At 38.2% G+C, this 17945-nt stretch overlaps 1 protein-coding gene across 1 annotated transcript in view; it reads left to right on the top strand.

Annotated features, from left to right (window-relative positions):
• The window catches only part of USH2A (usherin), an 870853-nt gene that overhangs the window by 503472 nt on the left and 349436 nt on the right, over positions 1-17945 (top strand). The window contains exons 37-38 of the mRNA XM_089312189.1: positions 7926-8077; positions 16417-16579. Of these exons, the coding sequence (XP_089168315.1) occupies positions 7926-8077; positions 16417-16579 (315 nt within the window). The remainder of the gene's footprint in view (positions 1-7925; positions 8078-16416; positions 16580-17945) is intronic.

Raw genomic sequence — 17945 nt, 5'->3', positions numbered from 1 at the left:
CGATTCTTATCTTGTTTAGACAAGGTCATAGTCAAAGTGGAGGTTCTCTCCTCCCTTCAGAGAAAGGTACCTCCTTCTTTGAAGACCTGTTCTTTCCACTGGGATCTCACTCGCAGAGATCTTTTGCCAGAGTGTCTTGGCTTTCCATGCCTGAAATACTCTCATGGGCTTTTCAGCCAGATCCAAATGCCTTTAGGGCTGATTCTGAGGCCAGAGTGCTATTTAGGACATCTGCCATTCTATGAGTCTGCTGAGTATCTCACTTCCCATGTTGGATCACTCCCCTTTATTTATTCCATCGGTTAGTGTTAGCAGGTACTAGACTTGTTTATGTGCTCCCTTTGACTCTTAGTCCTTTCATTATGATCAATTATGAACTGAAATTGATCACTTGGAATAGTGAGATGGCATTGGTACATGCCACCTTGATGGGATTGAATTGGAATCCCCTGGTATGTTTTTAACTCTACCATTTGGGGCAAGTCAGCTTGAGCATGTCCCAAATTATACATCTCTCCCCTCTCTTATTCCCACTCTTATGTTTAACAGGGATCACATTTCAGTTAATTTTTAACACTTAAGAATAACTGTGTATTAATTACAGAATTAAACCAGTCATATTAAGTAGAACAGACAAAAAAACTACTAAGAGGGATAATGTATTAAGTTGTTCATTAACAGTCAGGGCTATGCTGATCAAGTCACCGTTTCCCATAGTGTCCGTGTGATTCTATGTTGATGCTTCTATTTATGACTTCATCATGTCTCTGAATAAGTTCGTAAAATTGTCAATATAAACTACCAACTCCTTAGAGTGTTCAAGACTTCAATTTCCCCTTTAAATGTTTGTTTTCAGTTAAATCTTTCCCATGTAAGACAACAGTGACAAATGTTGGTCTAATCAGTTTATCTTTACTAAACCTTGTGCTTTCTTGCTTGCGCCTGTTGGAAAAAGTTAATTTTTCCCACCAGGAATATCTTCTCAAATCGTGGACTTTTCACTTTTACCTTAATGGAGGACTAAGATTTATCACATGCAAGACCTATAGAAGACTTTAATGCCCTGTAAGAACCCTTGGCCGCTCTAAAGAATTTTTTAAAAGTGCTTCTTTTGGGGCTAGTGCTGGCATAGTAGATTAAACCCCTGCTTGCAGCTCCAGCATCCCACATGGGATTCAAGTCCTAGCTACTACACTTCCGATCCAGCTCTCTGCTTACAGCCTGGGAAAGCAGTGGAAGATGGCCCAAGTGCTGGGGTCCCTGCACCCACGTGGGAGACCCAGAAGCTCCTGACTCCTGGCTTTAGACCAGTCCAGCTCTGGCCATTGTGGCCATTTGGAGAGTGAACCAGAAAATAGAAAACCTTTCTCTGTAATTCTGCCACTCAAATAAATAAATAAATCTTTAAAAAACAAAAAGCTCTTGTTGCTACTGCCTGTGACTTCATTATATGCCATTTGTTTGGCATACCGTTTTCAGTGGTGTTTATCCTTCCTGTTTAACCCTTGAATTTTTGTTTTTAAATTATACCTATGTTAACCCTTTTCTTATTTCTCTCAATTTGTGTGTTTTACTCTTTTTGCCCTACAAAACATCAAGTAAATACTGGAAATATACTTTCAATAAGTATTTACTATTCTTTTCTTTAGGCTCATCTTGGTTGTTTTTAGGATGAGAACATGTTTGTAATGAGTGGAATTCTTAAAAATTTGGAAGAGAAAATTAGATCAGGAATGCATAACAGGAGTAGGCACAACAGTGAGGTGAGGTGATTGGCTTCTGTGCATGTATTCATATTTTTAAAAATTTTATTTATTTGGAAGGCAGAATTACAAACAAGAAGAGGCACAGAGAGAGAGATCTTCCATCTGTTGGTTCAATCCCAAATGCCACAATGGCCTGGGCTTGGCCAGGCTAAAGGCAGGAGGCAGGAGCTTCTTCCAGGTCTCCCATGTGTGTGGCAGGGGCCCAAACACTTGAGCCATCTTCCGCTGCTTTCCTAGGTGCATTAGCAGGGAACTGTATCAGAAGTGGAGCAGCCAGGATGCAAACCAGCACCCATATGGGATGCCAGCACTGCAGGCAGAGGCTTTACCCCACTATGCCACAATGCAGGCCCCACATTGATATTTTTTGGCCTTGAAAAATAATTTAGCCTCTCCAAGACTCCATTCCCTCATCTGTATAACAGTGCAAATAACAATTCTTATTTCATGGCTTGTTCATGTTAAAGGAAATAAAATAAAGCATGCAGCCCATTGTCTGACCAAAGTAAATTATCAGAGCAATTTTAATAACTTTTAAAAATTATTTTAAGTGTTCTATAACTTTGAAAATACTTACATTGCATTTCAAGAATTTACCATTTACTTTCCCAAAGCTATTCATACATGACCTGTATTTCAGTTAAATTGGGAAAGCATCCTTTTAAACTCCAGTTTAAAATGTCTACTACATCATATGCATTAGTTTTTGTTACTCAATTTGGAAATCTGAGGTCATCGAGATTTAAATGGTTGTGTTAATAGATGATTTAGGCTTATGACTTACTGAATGTATGTTTTAGAATTTAATTATATGATATTTTATATTGCATTTTATTTTTATCAAAAACTCTACTAATAAGACAATAGTTTAGAACATCTTCCTTCATGTCTTGATAAAAATAATGAAATGTTCTTTCTTCATGATATCTCTTGTTGTCTACACGTTTACAAGGAAGCTTGTCTTTGGGTCCTTAACTCAGGATTTTACAGTTAATGGGTTTGTCCAAACAAGATCAAAGGAAATGTGTATACTAACATCGGACTTCTTTTTGGGGGCTTCTGTGGACACCAGTTCTAAACCATGAGGGTGTCCTGCATCATGAGATGTGGTGGTGATCAGTTCACAAGACCTGCACCAGAAGACTGAAAACACAAAGAAGCCAGCATTACCAGTGCTTTCCATGCACAGGACACGCTGACATTTGGGCCTAGCTTTCTGATTGGGCAGAGGCAGCACTCACCTTAACGAAGGCCTGGTTAACTACTGATTGGGTGTGGCATGAGCAGATAGGAGTTGTGAGACATCCTCTGGCTGTAGAATTAAGCATGAATTGTGTGGAAGCATGATGCTTCAAAACGGCTTTGTGGCTGTTATCCTCAGGTGTGAGCTCGTGTCAGACTGAAAGAGGAGACTGTGGAAATGGAAAGGAGTAGAGATCAATTTGGAATGCAGTGTCCACAGGACTTGGCAGTGGAGTTGCTGTGGGAGATGAGGCAAAGTGGAGTGCCAAGAATGACTTTCAGGGCAGCCACTCACTCTTGTCCATGTTCATTGCTTTGTCAGTTTGATCCTATAAGTCATCCCTTAGCCATTGCTATCTATGCTGTCAAATATTGTTACCTACAGACTGCTGGCTGAGTGTGTGTGTGTGTGTGTGTGTGTGTGAGTGTGTGTGAGTTTATGTTTACTTGTGGTAAAGTTGACTTTAAAAAAAAATTATCCTGAAGCCAAGTTCCAGCAACAAAATCTAAGTCTTCCATATGGGTAGCAAGCACTCAATGACTTGAACTGTCACCTGTTGCTTGTAAGGCTCTCTATTAGTACAAATCTGGAATTGGGAGCAAAACTTAAATCTGGAACCCAGGCCTTTCAATAGGGGATGCAGGTGTCCCAACAAAGCGTGTTGACTGCTGGCCAAATGCCCATCTCATCGTGTGATGAGGTTTGACTTCGCCCTCATCTGCTTCTCACTCTCTGTTCAGGTACATCCTGGACACTAAAAGGTTTCTGAGCCATTGCACTAACTGTGAAAAGTTTCACTTAATTCCATTTTTGGCTCATTGGCCATGTACTCATCTAACTATCTGACTTCTCTCTGTTACTGTTCTTTCCATAGCCACAGTTCCAGGTGTCATGCTTATCTAGTTTTTCTGCATAGATTACTACAGGTTGACTTGCTAGAGTGAGGTAGACAGGTAGTCAGGAAGAAGTAACTTTGGAGAGACTGTCCCTGAGGGAAGATGGAGAGTTTAAGAAGCACACAGGAGCATTGGTAAGGTCACTAAGGATGTGCAGGGAAAGGAGTGGGGAAGAGCCCCCTCTCTCAGCAGTTCCTGAGACATAACGGAATGACACAGTGTCGTCTTTGAGGTCCATAATAACAGTTTTTGAGTCTTTGCAAAATGATTCAGTAATTAATTCTGTGTGGAGACAGGTTAGTGTTTAGTACTTACTAGAAAGATCTCCAAAAAATGTGGTTTAAGATTTTAAAGTTCATTCTTAAGGGAGGAGATTTAGTTATAATGAAAATTAACTTCTGTAAAATATCTCGTTTCCCAATATGTCAGATAAATGAGATATTATGCACATAATCCTAACATAAAAGAAATTCGCTGTTCCCCAATTATGTAGGAAAAGGGAAATATTGATTTGGGTACATTCTATTTCAGTTGAAAAGCAGGTCAAGTAGATACAATTTAAGGGTCTCACGGTTTCTGTAAGAGCTTCAGTAACACGTTATTTGCACCTAGGATTTCTTTGGTGAGGATTAAATGATTGTTTCCTAGATTGCTTGGCACATAATAATTTCTTTGTCATTACTATTACTGCAATTATATTCTTTTTTTCCTTCCTTTAAAATTTCTACTGTTAGTCAGTTCTTCAATATATGTTTCATTTTTCAGTTATAATATATTTATGTTTTTGTGTGTCAAGTGTTAAATGGCATTCAACCAAGTATTTTGTATAAACACTGTTAAGAGTTACTGTAGGTGGTTACTCTAGAAATAAAGGAAAAACAGATACTGGCAACTGTACTTTTTTGTGGAATTTTAAATGGTACTTGATAGCAAAATAGAGTCTTTTCCCCCAGGAAAAGTGGGGGGAAAAGGAAATGAAATTAACAGATAAACTAGATGAAGTCATCTTCCAAGAGGAAGATGGGACACAGCAGTGGCTGTATTGAACATTTGAAAAAATGTCTGAATCCTAGCAGAACATGTGGATCAAATGGTAAAGGAGAAAATATGAAGGTATTTAAGGCTGAGGATGCTTATAAAAGAGGCTGGTTTCAGAGGTTTTGGCACGGCTGGAAGAACAGGAGGCTAAAGTGGTGAGCACTGGCAGGGGGTGAAGGCAGTGCAGTGGATAGGGACCTGCTGTTTGCTGCCATAGTTACCCATTTGACCTGAACCACTGTGGTATACCAGCCCAATCAGAGGCAAGTGTCATCCCTGTCCCGCTACTAAAGAGGATGAAAATGCAGAAGACATGCTTCACTCTCTGCAAAGTTTGGGGCCACAGTACTGCCCCCCTCTATTGATGTAGCAGTAATCAGCAGAGGCCTCAACTCCTGCAGCCAGCAGGTAGATGCTTATTTTCCATCCCTGCTCCTGTTCTCCTTACTGGGCCTCTCACCAGCAAAATCTTATAGTCAACAAGCAAGGGACTTGGAAATGTGGTTTGTGGGCTCTGAGGCTCAGCAGTACAGCATAGATTGTAGAAATGTAGATGTGAGTTAGTGGCATCAGTTAACCATCCTGGGCCTTCAGCTTCATGCACACGTGTCTACTTTACCGCTGCTTCTTCCTAACGTGGTCCTACTGTGCTTTGAGCAAATGAAGAATATGCAATACAAAGACACTCTCACCTTCCATCACTATATTCACATGTTAGAGATATTAATTCCTTTTAGTTCAGACACAACTCACCTGGAAAATCTGCAACTCAAAAACTAAACTGTAAATTAACACCCAATAATTTTCTTCATATAAATCAATAGGAAAAAGGGGAAAATAAACTTGATTATCATATACAAATATCCATATAATCAGCAAGAATTAATACATGATAGTGTCTATAGGTCTTGTTTCTATAAATAGCTACAAAGGTGTGGTTGATGTCTACAACTTCTCACCCTTTGACCTCGTCTCCACTTGGGACTCTTTGCCTAGTGGAACTGCCTAAGCCTTCATCACTGCAAAGACTGTGTCATTAGGAGTAATGTCTTTATTGGGTTGCTGCAGTCTTTCAATATTTATGATCGGAGCTTGTCCCATAAAGGAATGCCCTTGAGAATGCCCTGAGTGTCAGCTTGCCATCAGGGAGCAAGTTCTCTTCTCTCTTTGCCTGATGGGATAGTCGCCTGAGGACTCCAAGATGTCAGAGGATAGTCTCAGGTTCTAATTTAGCAGTATCTTTGTTACCACCCATAATGTAAGCATTTCTCTGTGTGAAGAGAGAAAGCAAACATATTTTGCATACTAGTGGAAGGAAACCTGCTGACTTCTTCCCCTTACTTTCTAGTCCCTTGTTTTTTCACTATATAAAAACCATTATCAAATACTGGTCCCTAGTCTAAAGTCTATGGCAGCATCCTGTAGAAACCCCAAATCCTCAGGGTATTGTTCTGCTTGTCCTGTGATGTGGAATTTAAGAGGCCATTCCAGCAGTCTCTTAGGCTGTGTTTTGATGAGGTATATTGTAAGATGAGTGATGTCCATGGGTGTTGGCTCGCTGTCCTACTCCTTTAGAATAGATATGTTTATTGATTAGAAGCAACATTGTGAAGGATATCCTGACATTGCATGCAACATTCTGTAAATTCACAGATGATGGCACTGCTAAACAGCTGTAAACAGGTCTAGAGATGAGCGGTTCCCTCACGTTTGGGGAAGGGGCTCCTGGTGGTATGGTTCCATGAGTAATGCTATCTCTAATGTGATGATGCATAAAGATTGAATCTCCCCTCTGGGCATGAGCAAGACCAAAGCCCTGGGTTTACAAGACTGAGAGTCAGGCATCAGAGAAGTTGAGCATCAGGAACTTCCTCACTGACCTTGACTACTTACGGGATAAATATGTAATGCTGTGATGAAGCTGTCCCATGTGATAGGGGTGAAGCACCCAATTTCTGTCCTGTAGGAAGACTATCTGACCCAAAAAATGAGAAAAATCCTCAAGAACATGCTCAGAGAGGCCACTGTGCAGTTGCTTCAAGAGAGATTTCAATTTTGCATGTGTGTAAAGCTGTTTCTCATCCTAGACTGTTAAGTCAGTTTGGGGATTTTATGCTTCTGGTGAATATAGACCCTTCGCTATGCCAATCTCTAACTCTTTTTTCATGAAAATATTTTGATTGAGCAAATCAAATAACCATCCCAACTCTCATATTCCAACTAGCTGATTGGATGAAAAAAAAATGCATGACTTCTGAAACAAACCTTAACTGGTCATTAAAACCAGAAAACATTGTTTCTCCAAGTCACAAGAGTGTGTATCAGGAATGCAATTTGTACAATTAATACAAGGCTTTAGATGTAAGTGATTTGATGTTGCAGTTGAGAACATAGGGTTGTTGGTCAAGCCTCCTAGAATCAAATCTTCACTCAAATATTAGACAGCTGGGTGACCTGACCATGTTACATATCAATTCCTTCATCTATAAAATACTGATAATAATACTGCCTTTATTATAGAAAGTCTATGAGGAGAGGTTTAAAAAAGAGTGAGTACGTGTTGGGTTCTTAGAACAGTGTCTGATCACCATGAGTAATATATAATACTTTAACAAATAAGGTCATTTTACCTCTGGAGCACATCTATTAATAATATCTTTTTAGAAAGCAATAAAAATTATAAATGTACTGCATTTACTCATTTTTGATCTGGAATATAAATGACAGCAGCTAATGTGATGCAATTGAAAGATTCTCCTACTGGAACTATTGGGTTCTATTTCTGTCTCTATAATAATTAGCTTAACACTTTAATATTCAAAGGTAAAGCCTGTTTTGTCCTTTGGAGACAGAGTTTAGGCAAAGAGAAATACCAGAACTGTGATTCAGTGATTCCATGACACTAGAAATCACATCAAGGAGATGTGACATTCTTTGCTATTGTCTAGTAGTCATGCTAAAAGCCAATTATTATCTTCCCAGGTGTTATCACGAGTTATGGATTATATCTGGATGGTGTATTAATTCACAATTCCTCAGAACTCAGCTGTCATGCTTATGGGTTTGCTCCTTGGAGCTTACATTCCTTCCGAGTCCAAGCATGCACTGCCAAAGGTTGTGCTCTGGGCCCACTGGTGAGTATGTGATTTACATTTTGGGAATGTATTAAATGTCAGATGACACTGAATATCAAGTAAGGAGTAAGTGGAGCTGACTCACTCTCTGCACAGTTAGAGGGATAGGAGATTTTTCTTTTTAAAAGTTCAGTTAAGAGTTTCTAAGATTTTATGGTCAACATAAATTTCATGGCTATGCATAAGTCTAGTCAAGAACAGAATGTGCTTTTTGTGGAAAGAAAGGTAAGTTGGATGGCATAGTAGGCATCCATATAATTTTTCCCAATTCAGGGACATGTTGGAAGGGGGTATTTTTCTTCTTAATAACAGGCTCAATGACTAGCATGTTGATGGTTACAAAGTAAGCATAATTGAAAGTTGCAATTGCACATTGCTCAACAACCAGTAGGTTAATCAATTACAAGGTTGAGTTTACCTCATCTATTACAATAAAATGCTTTCCTCTCATTAATGTGATACAGCATCATAAAAACAATGTTTAAAATTACATTAACATCAGCTTTTGATACCACGTTTTGGAATTCTGTAATGTATTTCTATATTTCATTAGCAGTGGAAATCTTGGCAAAATTGTGTATTTTATTCCTAATATAATTTAAAAACTCCAATTAATAGTACATAGTTGTCAGACTACCATGACAGTCTTTAGTTTGAAAACATTGCATTATGCTTTGTGCATTTTTCTGGTCTGATTCAATTTAGCTTCTTCTTAAAGGAAATACTCATTAGTTTTAGATATTTTTTGGCAGTGTTTGCTAATTCCCTACCATTTGACTGCACTTGGTCTTCATTGAAGAGTGTATTATATAAATATTACCTTGAAAAACAGCTCTATACTTTAATTGCTGCTTCCTCATTTGTGATCCCACCTCACATTCGTTTCAGAGATTGGTTGCTTTCCAAGCAGCTAACATCATCCGTCGGTGGAGCTGAGCTACAGTCTTTATTGCCATTAAGGATTTTATAGCCCAGACCCCGCTGATGGACACTTACCCTTAAAAGCAGCCATGGCAATAGGCCAGGTTTGCTTCTCCATTCAAAAAAAAAAAAAAAAAAAAAAAAGAGAGAGAGAGAAAGGAAGAAAAAGAAACAAAAGAACATTTCCCATGTGCCCATGTGCTTGAAACTTAGACTTTTTCTAACTATAAACTTCAAATTGTGGTTCTGGCTGCTAAATTGGCTCCACACTGTCTCCTGTTGTTCTGGTAACTTTAAGCAAGGGGGACATGTTTATTGATCTGAGTCCTGAGCAGATAGTAGGGGACGTTAACCTTAAGAAATCAAATGCCACAATGCTGTGATGGGCAGGGAAAGACAGAATTGGATTGTAAAACTACTCTGCTACAGCCTCATCCATTCTAGACTCAATCCTGACTGCAGCTCAGTTATTTTCTAATCTCAGTATTGTTCTTTATCGTATATGCACTATGCAAATGCTTTTCCTTAGTCAGTGATCCATCTCTAATCCCTGGGATTGAACAACAATGACTTTATTTAGAACAAGTCAAATATATGCTGCCAAGAATGTCTATTTTTTTTTTTTTTTTTTGGCCAATCACAGTACATACTGTGCTCTTCCAAGATTACACATGTAAGTCTTTTAAATAGCCCTGGATATCTATTACAATCATGGAAGATATTATAGATGCAGCTCCTTTTTGTTGATGCTTCTTTTTAGTATGTCCTTATTTTTTTGAATTTATTTATTTATTTATTTATTTGAAAGTTAGAGCTACCCAGAGAGAGAAGGAGAGGCAGAGGGAGAGGTCTTTCATTCGTTGGCTCACTCCCCAGTTGGCTGCAACAGCCGGAGCCATGCTGATCAGATACCAGGAGCCAGGAGCTTCTTACAGGTCTCCCATGCGGATGCAGGGGCCCAAGGACTTGGGCCATTCTCCACTGCTTTCCAAGGCCACAGCAGAGAGCTGGATTGGAAGTGGAGCAGCCGGGACTAGAACTAGTGCCCACATGGATGCCAGCACTGCAAGCAGCGGCCTCACCCACTACGCCACAGCGCTGGCCCCAATATGGACTTATTGATTTAAGAAGTCTGAATCAATTTTAAAAGCCGGAGTTTGCTATCATTAAATAATAATGTGATATTAAACAAAATTCAGACAAATGTAGTCATGACAGTTGCATTTCTCTTAAAAGGATTCTTTACTAAAGCTCTATGTCATAACTTTTTAAGTGAAATATTTCATTGAAATAAAAATATGTCATTTCTATTCTTAAATATTTTGCTGGCAGAAATCAAAGAATAACTGAAAGAGTCTAATTTTTTGTTCACCCAACAACATTCCTTAAGGATAATTTTGATTCTTAGAGAAACCTGTTCTTTTTCATTGTTCTACATATTTAATACCATTGTTAACCACATTCAGGGAAATGATGTTCAATTTTTTCTATGACAAATATGCTTCCTAGTTGTGGATGCAGTCTGTTCTTCTTCAAAACTTACTCATAAGATTGTAATAAAGGGAAATAATTATAATAAAAGAAAAAAGGATAAATTTGATAAAAGAGAGTATTTTTAAAATAAAAATGCATACCAGGATCCCATATTCTTAATATGCTTTGTTTTTCTGCACTGGCCATAGTTTGTTACCTGTTCTTGTGGTTCAGAAGGAATTGCTCTGGATCCATTTTAGAAAGATTCCCTGGGGTTTGTTCAGTTCTTATCCATTAAACAGTGCATTTGACTTTTAAAGAAATTCTAATATAGAAAACAATGTTCAATGCATTTGATATAATTTTCAGGTGTTAGTAATTGGGCTTTTATAAGTTTTTGAAATAATGAAAAAATCAACAAGGGTTCATCAAAGAAGGCTTTTTAAATGTTTTCCATGCAAGAGAAACCCTTCACATTTTGTGTCTCTATAATAAAATGTGATGATTTTTTTCATAGGAAAATCATTTTGCTTCCTCCCCACACAACATTTATCCAATGGTAAATAATGCTAGTAGATGCTAAGACTGAGAATGTTATGACTGGATCTTGTCTTGGAACATTTATTGGATCATTTCTCCAGGGACCCTCTTGAGGGTGACATGTAAAACTATAAGGTCATCGCTTTATTAAATGATTAGAAAGCTTCTTAGTTGAAGAGACTGTCCTCGCTCCAGGGATTGGTGTTAGCTCCTTGGTCAAATGTAAGTTGGTTGTAGATACTTGGATTGATTTCTGGCATTTCTATTCTGTTTCATTGGTCATTCCATCTATTTTTTTTTTTTTTACCAGTACCAGGCTGTTTTGATTATAACTGCCTTGTAGTGTATCCTGAAATCTGGTATTGTGATGCCTCTGGCTTTGTTTTATTATATGAGATTGCTTTATCTATTTGAGGTCTCCTGTATTTCCATGTGAATTTCAGCATCGTTTTTTTCTGAATCTGAGAAGAATGTCCTTGATATTTTGATTGATATTGCACTGAATCTGTAAATTGCTTTCAGAAGAATGGACATTTTGATGATATTGATTCTTCCCAATCCATGAACATAGAAGATTTCCCTTTTTTTTTTCCCAACTTCTTCTATTTCTTTAATGTTTTATAATTCTTATTGTAGAGATCTTTAATATCATTTGTTAAATTTATTTGAAGGTATTTAATTCTTTTTGTAGCTATTGTGAATGGAATTTATCTTAGAAGTTCTTTCTCAACTGTGGCATTGTCTGTATAAACAAAGGCTGTTGATTTTATGTGTGTTGATTTTAAATTCTGCTGATTTACTGAACTCTTCTATGAGTTCCAATAGTCTTTTGGTGAAGTCTTTTGGATACCCTCTATATAGAATCATGTCATCTGCAAATCGGGATAGTTTGATTTCCTTTTCCCCAATTTGTATCCCCTTGATTTCTTTTTCTTGCCTAATGGCTCTGGCTAAAACTTCCAGGTCTGGATTGAATAGCAATGGCAAGAGTGGGTATCCTTGTCTGGTTCCAGATCTCCATGAGAATGCTTCCAACTTTTTCCCATTCAATACAATACTGATCATCGGTTTGTCAGGAATTTCCTTGATTGTGTTGATATATGTTCGTTCTATACCCAAATTGCTTAGAATTTTCATTATGAAGGAATATTATATTTTATCAAATGCTTTCTCTGCATATATTGAGATAATCATATGGTTTTTGTTCTTCACTTTGTTAATGTGATGTATCACGTTGATTGATTGGTGAATGTTGAACCATCCCTGCATACCAAGGATAAATCCTACTTGGTCTGGGTGAATGATCTTTCTGATGTGTTGTTTGATTCAATTGGCTAGAATTTTGCTGAGGATTTTTGCATATATGTTCATCAGGGAAATTGGTCTGTATTTCTTTTTCTGTTGTGTCTTTTCTGGGATTTATGAATTAAGGTGATGTTGGCTTCATAGAAAGAATTTGGAAGGAATCACTCCCTTTCCATTGTTTTGAATAGCTTGAGAAATATTGGAATTAGTTCTTCTTTAAATGCTTGTTAGAATTCACCAGTAAAGCCATCTGATCCTGGGCTTTTCTTTGTTGGGAGAATCTTTCACTATTCAATTTCTCTCTTGGTAATGTTTCTGTTTAGGTTTTCAGTGCTTCATGGCTCAATTTATATAGGTTGTGTGTGTCCAGGAATCAGTCCATTTCTTCTTGGTTTCCCAGTTTGTTGGCATATATCTTTTGTAATAATTTCTGAGGATTCTTTTTATTTTTGTGATGTCTGTTGTTACATTTACTTTTTCATCTCTTATTTGATTTGGGTCTTCTCTCTCCTTTGTTTGGTTAGTTGAGCCAATGGTGTGTCAATTTTGTTTATTTTTCCAAAAAATTAGCTCTTTGTTTTGGTGATCTTTTGTATTTTATTGTTTAAATATTGTTGGTTTCTCCTCTAATTTTAATTACTTCTTTTCTCCTACTAGTTTTCGGTTTGGTTTGCTGTTATTTTTCTAGATCCTTAAGTTGCATGGATAGCTCATTTATTTTGTGCTTTTCCAGTTTCTTTCTTTTTTAAAGATTTATTTATTTATTTGAAAGTCAAAGTTATACAGAGAGAGGAGAGGCAGAGAAAGTGGGAGAGAGAGGTCTTCCATCTGCTGGTTCACTCCCCATTTGGGCACAACAGCTGGAGCTGTGCCGATTCAAAGTCAGGAGCCAAGAGCTTCTTCTGGGTCTCCCATGTGGGTACAGGGGCCCAAAGATTGGGTCATCTTGTGCTGCTTTTCCAGGCCATAGCAGAAAGTGGGATCAGAAGTGGAGCAGCCAGGACTCGAACCAGCACCCATATGGGATGCCGGCTCCAGTCCTTAAGTTTTGATATGTTGTATTGTCTCTTCAACAAATGGTGCTGGGAAATTGGATTTACACATGGAACTTCTGTCCTCAATGAGTTGTATTATGAGAATTAACTATAAAACTTACCAGTTTGTGTGTGTATGTGTGTGTGTGTGTTCAAATTGTTGAAATCTTTACTTAGTATAGAGTTGGTCTTCTGTGTATAAAGTTAATTGAAAATGAATCTTAACAGAGAATGGGACTGGGAATGGGAGAGGGAGGAGAAGGTGGGGTAGGAATGGGGGTGGGAGGGCAGGTATGGTGGGAAGAATCACTTCTATTCCTAAAGTTGTACTTATGAAATTTGCACTTATTAAGTAAAAGATTTATTTGAGAAAAAAAAAAAACTTCAAAACTTCTTTGGTTTTTTGGTGGTGGCATGCTTATACAGATGAATATACCAGATACATGCACACCTACACACACACTTTCACAATTTTTTTGAAAATATGCAATTAAATATGCTATCTTAGACATCTTAATCTTAATGGTAATCTGTGTGACAGTCAAAAACAATCTTTTGTGGGAAGTCTGCTCTAAATCTTTGTAGCTTCCTTGAGAAATACACTTCCTTCACTAAGTCTCAGGTCTCACAACTGTTTCAAAAGAAAATGATGTCTAGCTTTTAAAAGGGGTTAGTGTGAAAAATTAAAAATCTTTGTTTTCAAGTGTTCCTAGTATGAATTTTCTAAGGAATAAAAATTTATTTAAAATGTTTGTATATTGGCCGGTGCGGCGGCTCAATAGGCTAATCCTCCGCCTTGCAGTGCTGGCACACCGGGTTCTAGTCCCGGTCGGGGCGCCAGATTCTGTCCTGGTTGCCCCTTTTCCTGGCCAGCTCTCTGCTGTGGTCCAAGAGTGCAGTGGAGGATGGCCCAAGTCCTTGGGTCCTGCACCCCATGGGAGACCAGGAAAAGCACCTGGCTCCAGGCTTCGGATCAGCACGGTGTGCCGGCCGCAGTGCACCAACCACAGCGGCAATTGGAGGGTGAACCAACGGCAAAGGAAGACCTTTCTCTCTGTCTCTGTCTCTCACTGTCCACTCTGCCTGTCAAAAAATAAAAATAAAATAAAATGTTTGTATATTTATACTTCATTTTTGTTGTCAAATATTTTTTCTGTGTCAAGGGAAGTTTCCAAATCAATGCCAATGTAACATTTACTTTATTGAGTATTATTCCTTAATATTCCTTTTAAGGCAAAGTAAATAAACAAAAAATTAAAGATAAAAAGATTTAGCCAATGAAAAATAGTATAATTAAAAATTTAATGCGGAGTAAAAACTTGAGTTTTTATCCAGATACTTAAGGAAATTGAAAAAAAGATATAATGATTTTGTATGAACTAGATTTTTGAGGCTACTAATATAGTTATCTGGAATTGCCAATAATTCCTTGACATTTATAATTATACCTTATTTGCAACCCTTTAAAATAATTTTTCTGCATAATAATTTGAACTATTATATATAGAGAGATATAATGAAACTATGTTGTTAAGAAATATTAAAACTGTGAATTGATATTTTGCCAGTCTAGCTTGTTTTATTTTTTAGATGTTGCTATTAGATTAGTAAAAGTGGATAGAAGTTACAGATGAATTTTTTTTTTTGACAGGCAGAGTGGACAGTGAGAGAGAGAGACAGAGAGAAAGGTCTTCCTTTGCCGTTGGTTTACCCTCCAATGGCCGCCGTGGCCGGCGCGCTGCGGCTGGTGCATCATGCTGATCTGAAGCCAGGAGCCAGGTGCTTCTTCTGGTCTCCCATGGGGTGCAGGGCCCAAGCACTTGGGCTATCCTCTGCACTCCCTGGCCACAGCAGAGAGCTGGCCTGGAAGAGGGGCAACCGGGACAGAATCTGGCGCCCCGACCAGGACTAGAACCCGGTGTGCCGGCGCCGCAAGGCGGAGGATTAGCCTAGTGAGCTACGGTGCCAGCCCAGATGAGTTTTTTATAACCTTTATCTGAAGGAAATAAAACATATTGTGATTCCATACTTATTAAAAATTAACAGTCTATCCTTTTTACATTTATTTTCCCAATTGGGAAAGTATAATCACCATAATGAATAAAATCTTCATAATGGAGAACATTTGCCTGCCTAAGAATATTTCATGTTTGATCACCTATCTGTGAGGTACAAGCCTGCCAGACTTTGAGAATAAAGTCAAAGTAATCAATGCAGTCAAAAAATCATAAAAGATCAAATATTTACAAGTGGTGCCTCTAAGTTTAAGGGTAGTGTTTTCCAAGTTTAAGCCAGTGGCTAAAAAATGGAAAAAAAAAATTGGAGTCTTTTCTACTTCTTTGCCAGCTTCATCTTCCTGTGGGTCACTTAGTCATTTTACTTACAGAGCAATTGAGAGCTCTCTGACCCTTATGTATTTTGAGATTACATTTTATTCCAGAATATTTCTCTCCAAATAATACATCCCTTTGTGTTTTCTGTCTGGGCTCTTAAATTAACATGATATCACCTCCTTTTGTGATGATATGTTAGGGATGGAGTGATACAGGTGCAATTATGTCCTAATGTCAGCATGATACCGTCTTTACATACCTAATAGCATCCTAGCTGTGTGTGTGTGTATGTGTGTGTGTGTGAGAATCAGAATGCTTAGTCTGCCTTTTTTACAAAAGCCAAAAGTCTACTGCTAGGTCAGGAATTTACAAAAATCAACTATATGCATTTCCTCTCATTTGCAATCACATAAACATCATTTTCCAGCAGTCCTAGGAGTGGTTTATAGATATGCGCAGCCACAGGCAGGATCTTAGTGTGAGCTGATCCACATATTCTGGAAATCACAAACAACAGCCCCGGTCAGGAGCTCAAATTCTAAGCTTGAACAGCAGGAGGAAGAAAACATGAGGTGTGCTTTGATCCTGCTGACAAAATGAGGCATTCATACAAGATGCTACTGTCAAAATAGTTTACTTCACAGCAAAAAGAGATTCTTTGAAGAAATGTGCTCAAAGCGAAGCATGTACTTATTTTATTTGCAAACAAAAATAAATCTTTTTATACTCACAGGTGGAAAATCGAACTCTGGAAGCTCCCCCTGAAGGAACAGTAAATGTGTTTGTCAAAACACGTGGATCCCGGGAAGCCCACGTGAGGTGGGAGGCACCGTTTCATCCTCATGGTCGCTTGACGTATTCGGTCTTTTTTACTGGGATTTTCTATGCTGATCCAGGTAATTTGTTTATGAGTTTTAAAACTTGAAATAGCATTAGAAAATGATTTATTTTCATTTGAAATCTTTCTTTTAGCTATGGTTTTTAATCCCTTTTTTTAATTCCCTAAAAAGAAACTGACTCGGAGTCTGGACCACAGTTCTCAGCCCCAGTGTAGCCGGAAGAGCCACACAGGACACGTTAGTGGGAATGTGAATTTGCCGCCGCAGCCACATCCTAGTTTGGTTCCAACAAACCCTTCTGGGTGTTAGGATGTACACTCAAGTTTGAGGTTTTCATTGCCTGAGGTCAACCATAGTTCAAAAATATTAAATGGAAAATTCCAGAGAAAGAGACCAACTCACATAACATTTTTTTAAAAAAGATTTATTTACTTATTTGAAAGTCAGAGTTACACAGAGAGAGAAGGAAAGGCATAGAGAGAGAGAGAGAGAGGTCTTCCATCCGCTGGTTCACTCCCCAGGTGGCCGCAACGGTTGGAGATGCTCTGAAGCCAGGAGCCAGGAGCTTCTTCCGGGTCTCCCACTTGGGTGCAGGGGCCCAAGGAGCTGGGCCATCTTCCACTGCTTTCCTACACCATAGCAGAGAGCTGGATTGGAAGTGGAGCAGCCAGGACTAGAACTGGTGCCCATATAAGATGCCGGCACTGCAGGCAATGGCTATACGCGCTATGCCACAGCGCCAGCTCCTCATATAACATTATCAGTATTTATCAGTCTATTGTTGTAATTGTTCTCATATTAGTCCTTGTTGTTGACCTTTTACCATGTCTAATTTTAGAAAATGATCTTTATTATAGGGATGTACATATAGAAAACAGCACAGTATTTGTGGGATCCTGTAATTTTTTAGTTTTAGGCATCCATAGTTTTGGAACATATCCCCAGTGGATGTGGTAGGGCTTCAACATATTCTTCCTTTTTCCTAAAAACTGATTGAGAGTTGAAACATTATTCCTGCAGAGTTGAGCTTTAACTTTTCCATCTACCTTAAATAAGCTATTTTGGGTGACCATTTCAATATTTCCAAACTGAGTTAGTAATTCTGGTGTGTGTTATATAATGAATTAACGGGACTTAAGTTATATTACATGAGATTCTGTAAAAATGTTGTCAGAAACTTTCTGAATCAATATACCAGGTGCTGTGATAGTAGGGTACCTATTTAAAGCAAACCCTACCATAGAAAAATGCAAGTATATATAGTACTTGAAATCTTTTAGTTTTATTTTTATTTAGTGCTTCCTTTGATCATTTTCCAGAAGTTGTCATTCTAGTTTTATAGATGTCTTCCGCGTTTCTTTTTAAAATTAGTAGCAAATATGCCCTATCATGGATAGAGTCGCTCATGCTGTCAACGAGAAAA

This window comes from Oryctolagus cuniculus, chromosome 13 (genome assembly GCF_051225735.1).
Source record: "Oryctolagus cuniculus isolate XC-2025 breed Fujian yellow rabbit chromosome 13, ASM5122573v1, whole genome shotgun sequence".
In the NCBI taxonomy this organism is placed as follows: Eukaryota; Metazoa; Chordata; class Mammalia; order Lagomorpha; family Leporidae; genus Oryctolagus; species Oryctolagus cuniculus.
The sequence above is the reverse complement of the archived record's forward strand: the minus strand, read 5'-3'. Positions and strand labels throughout refer to the sequence as shown.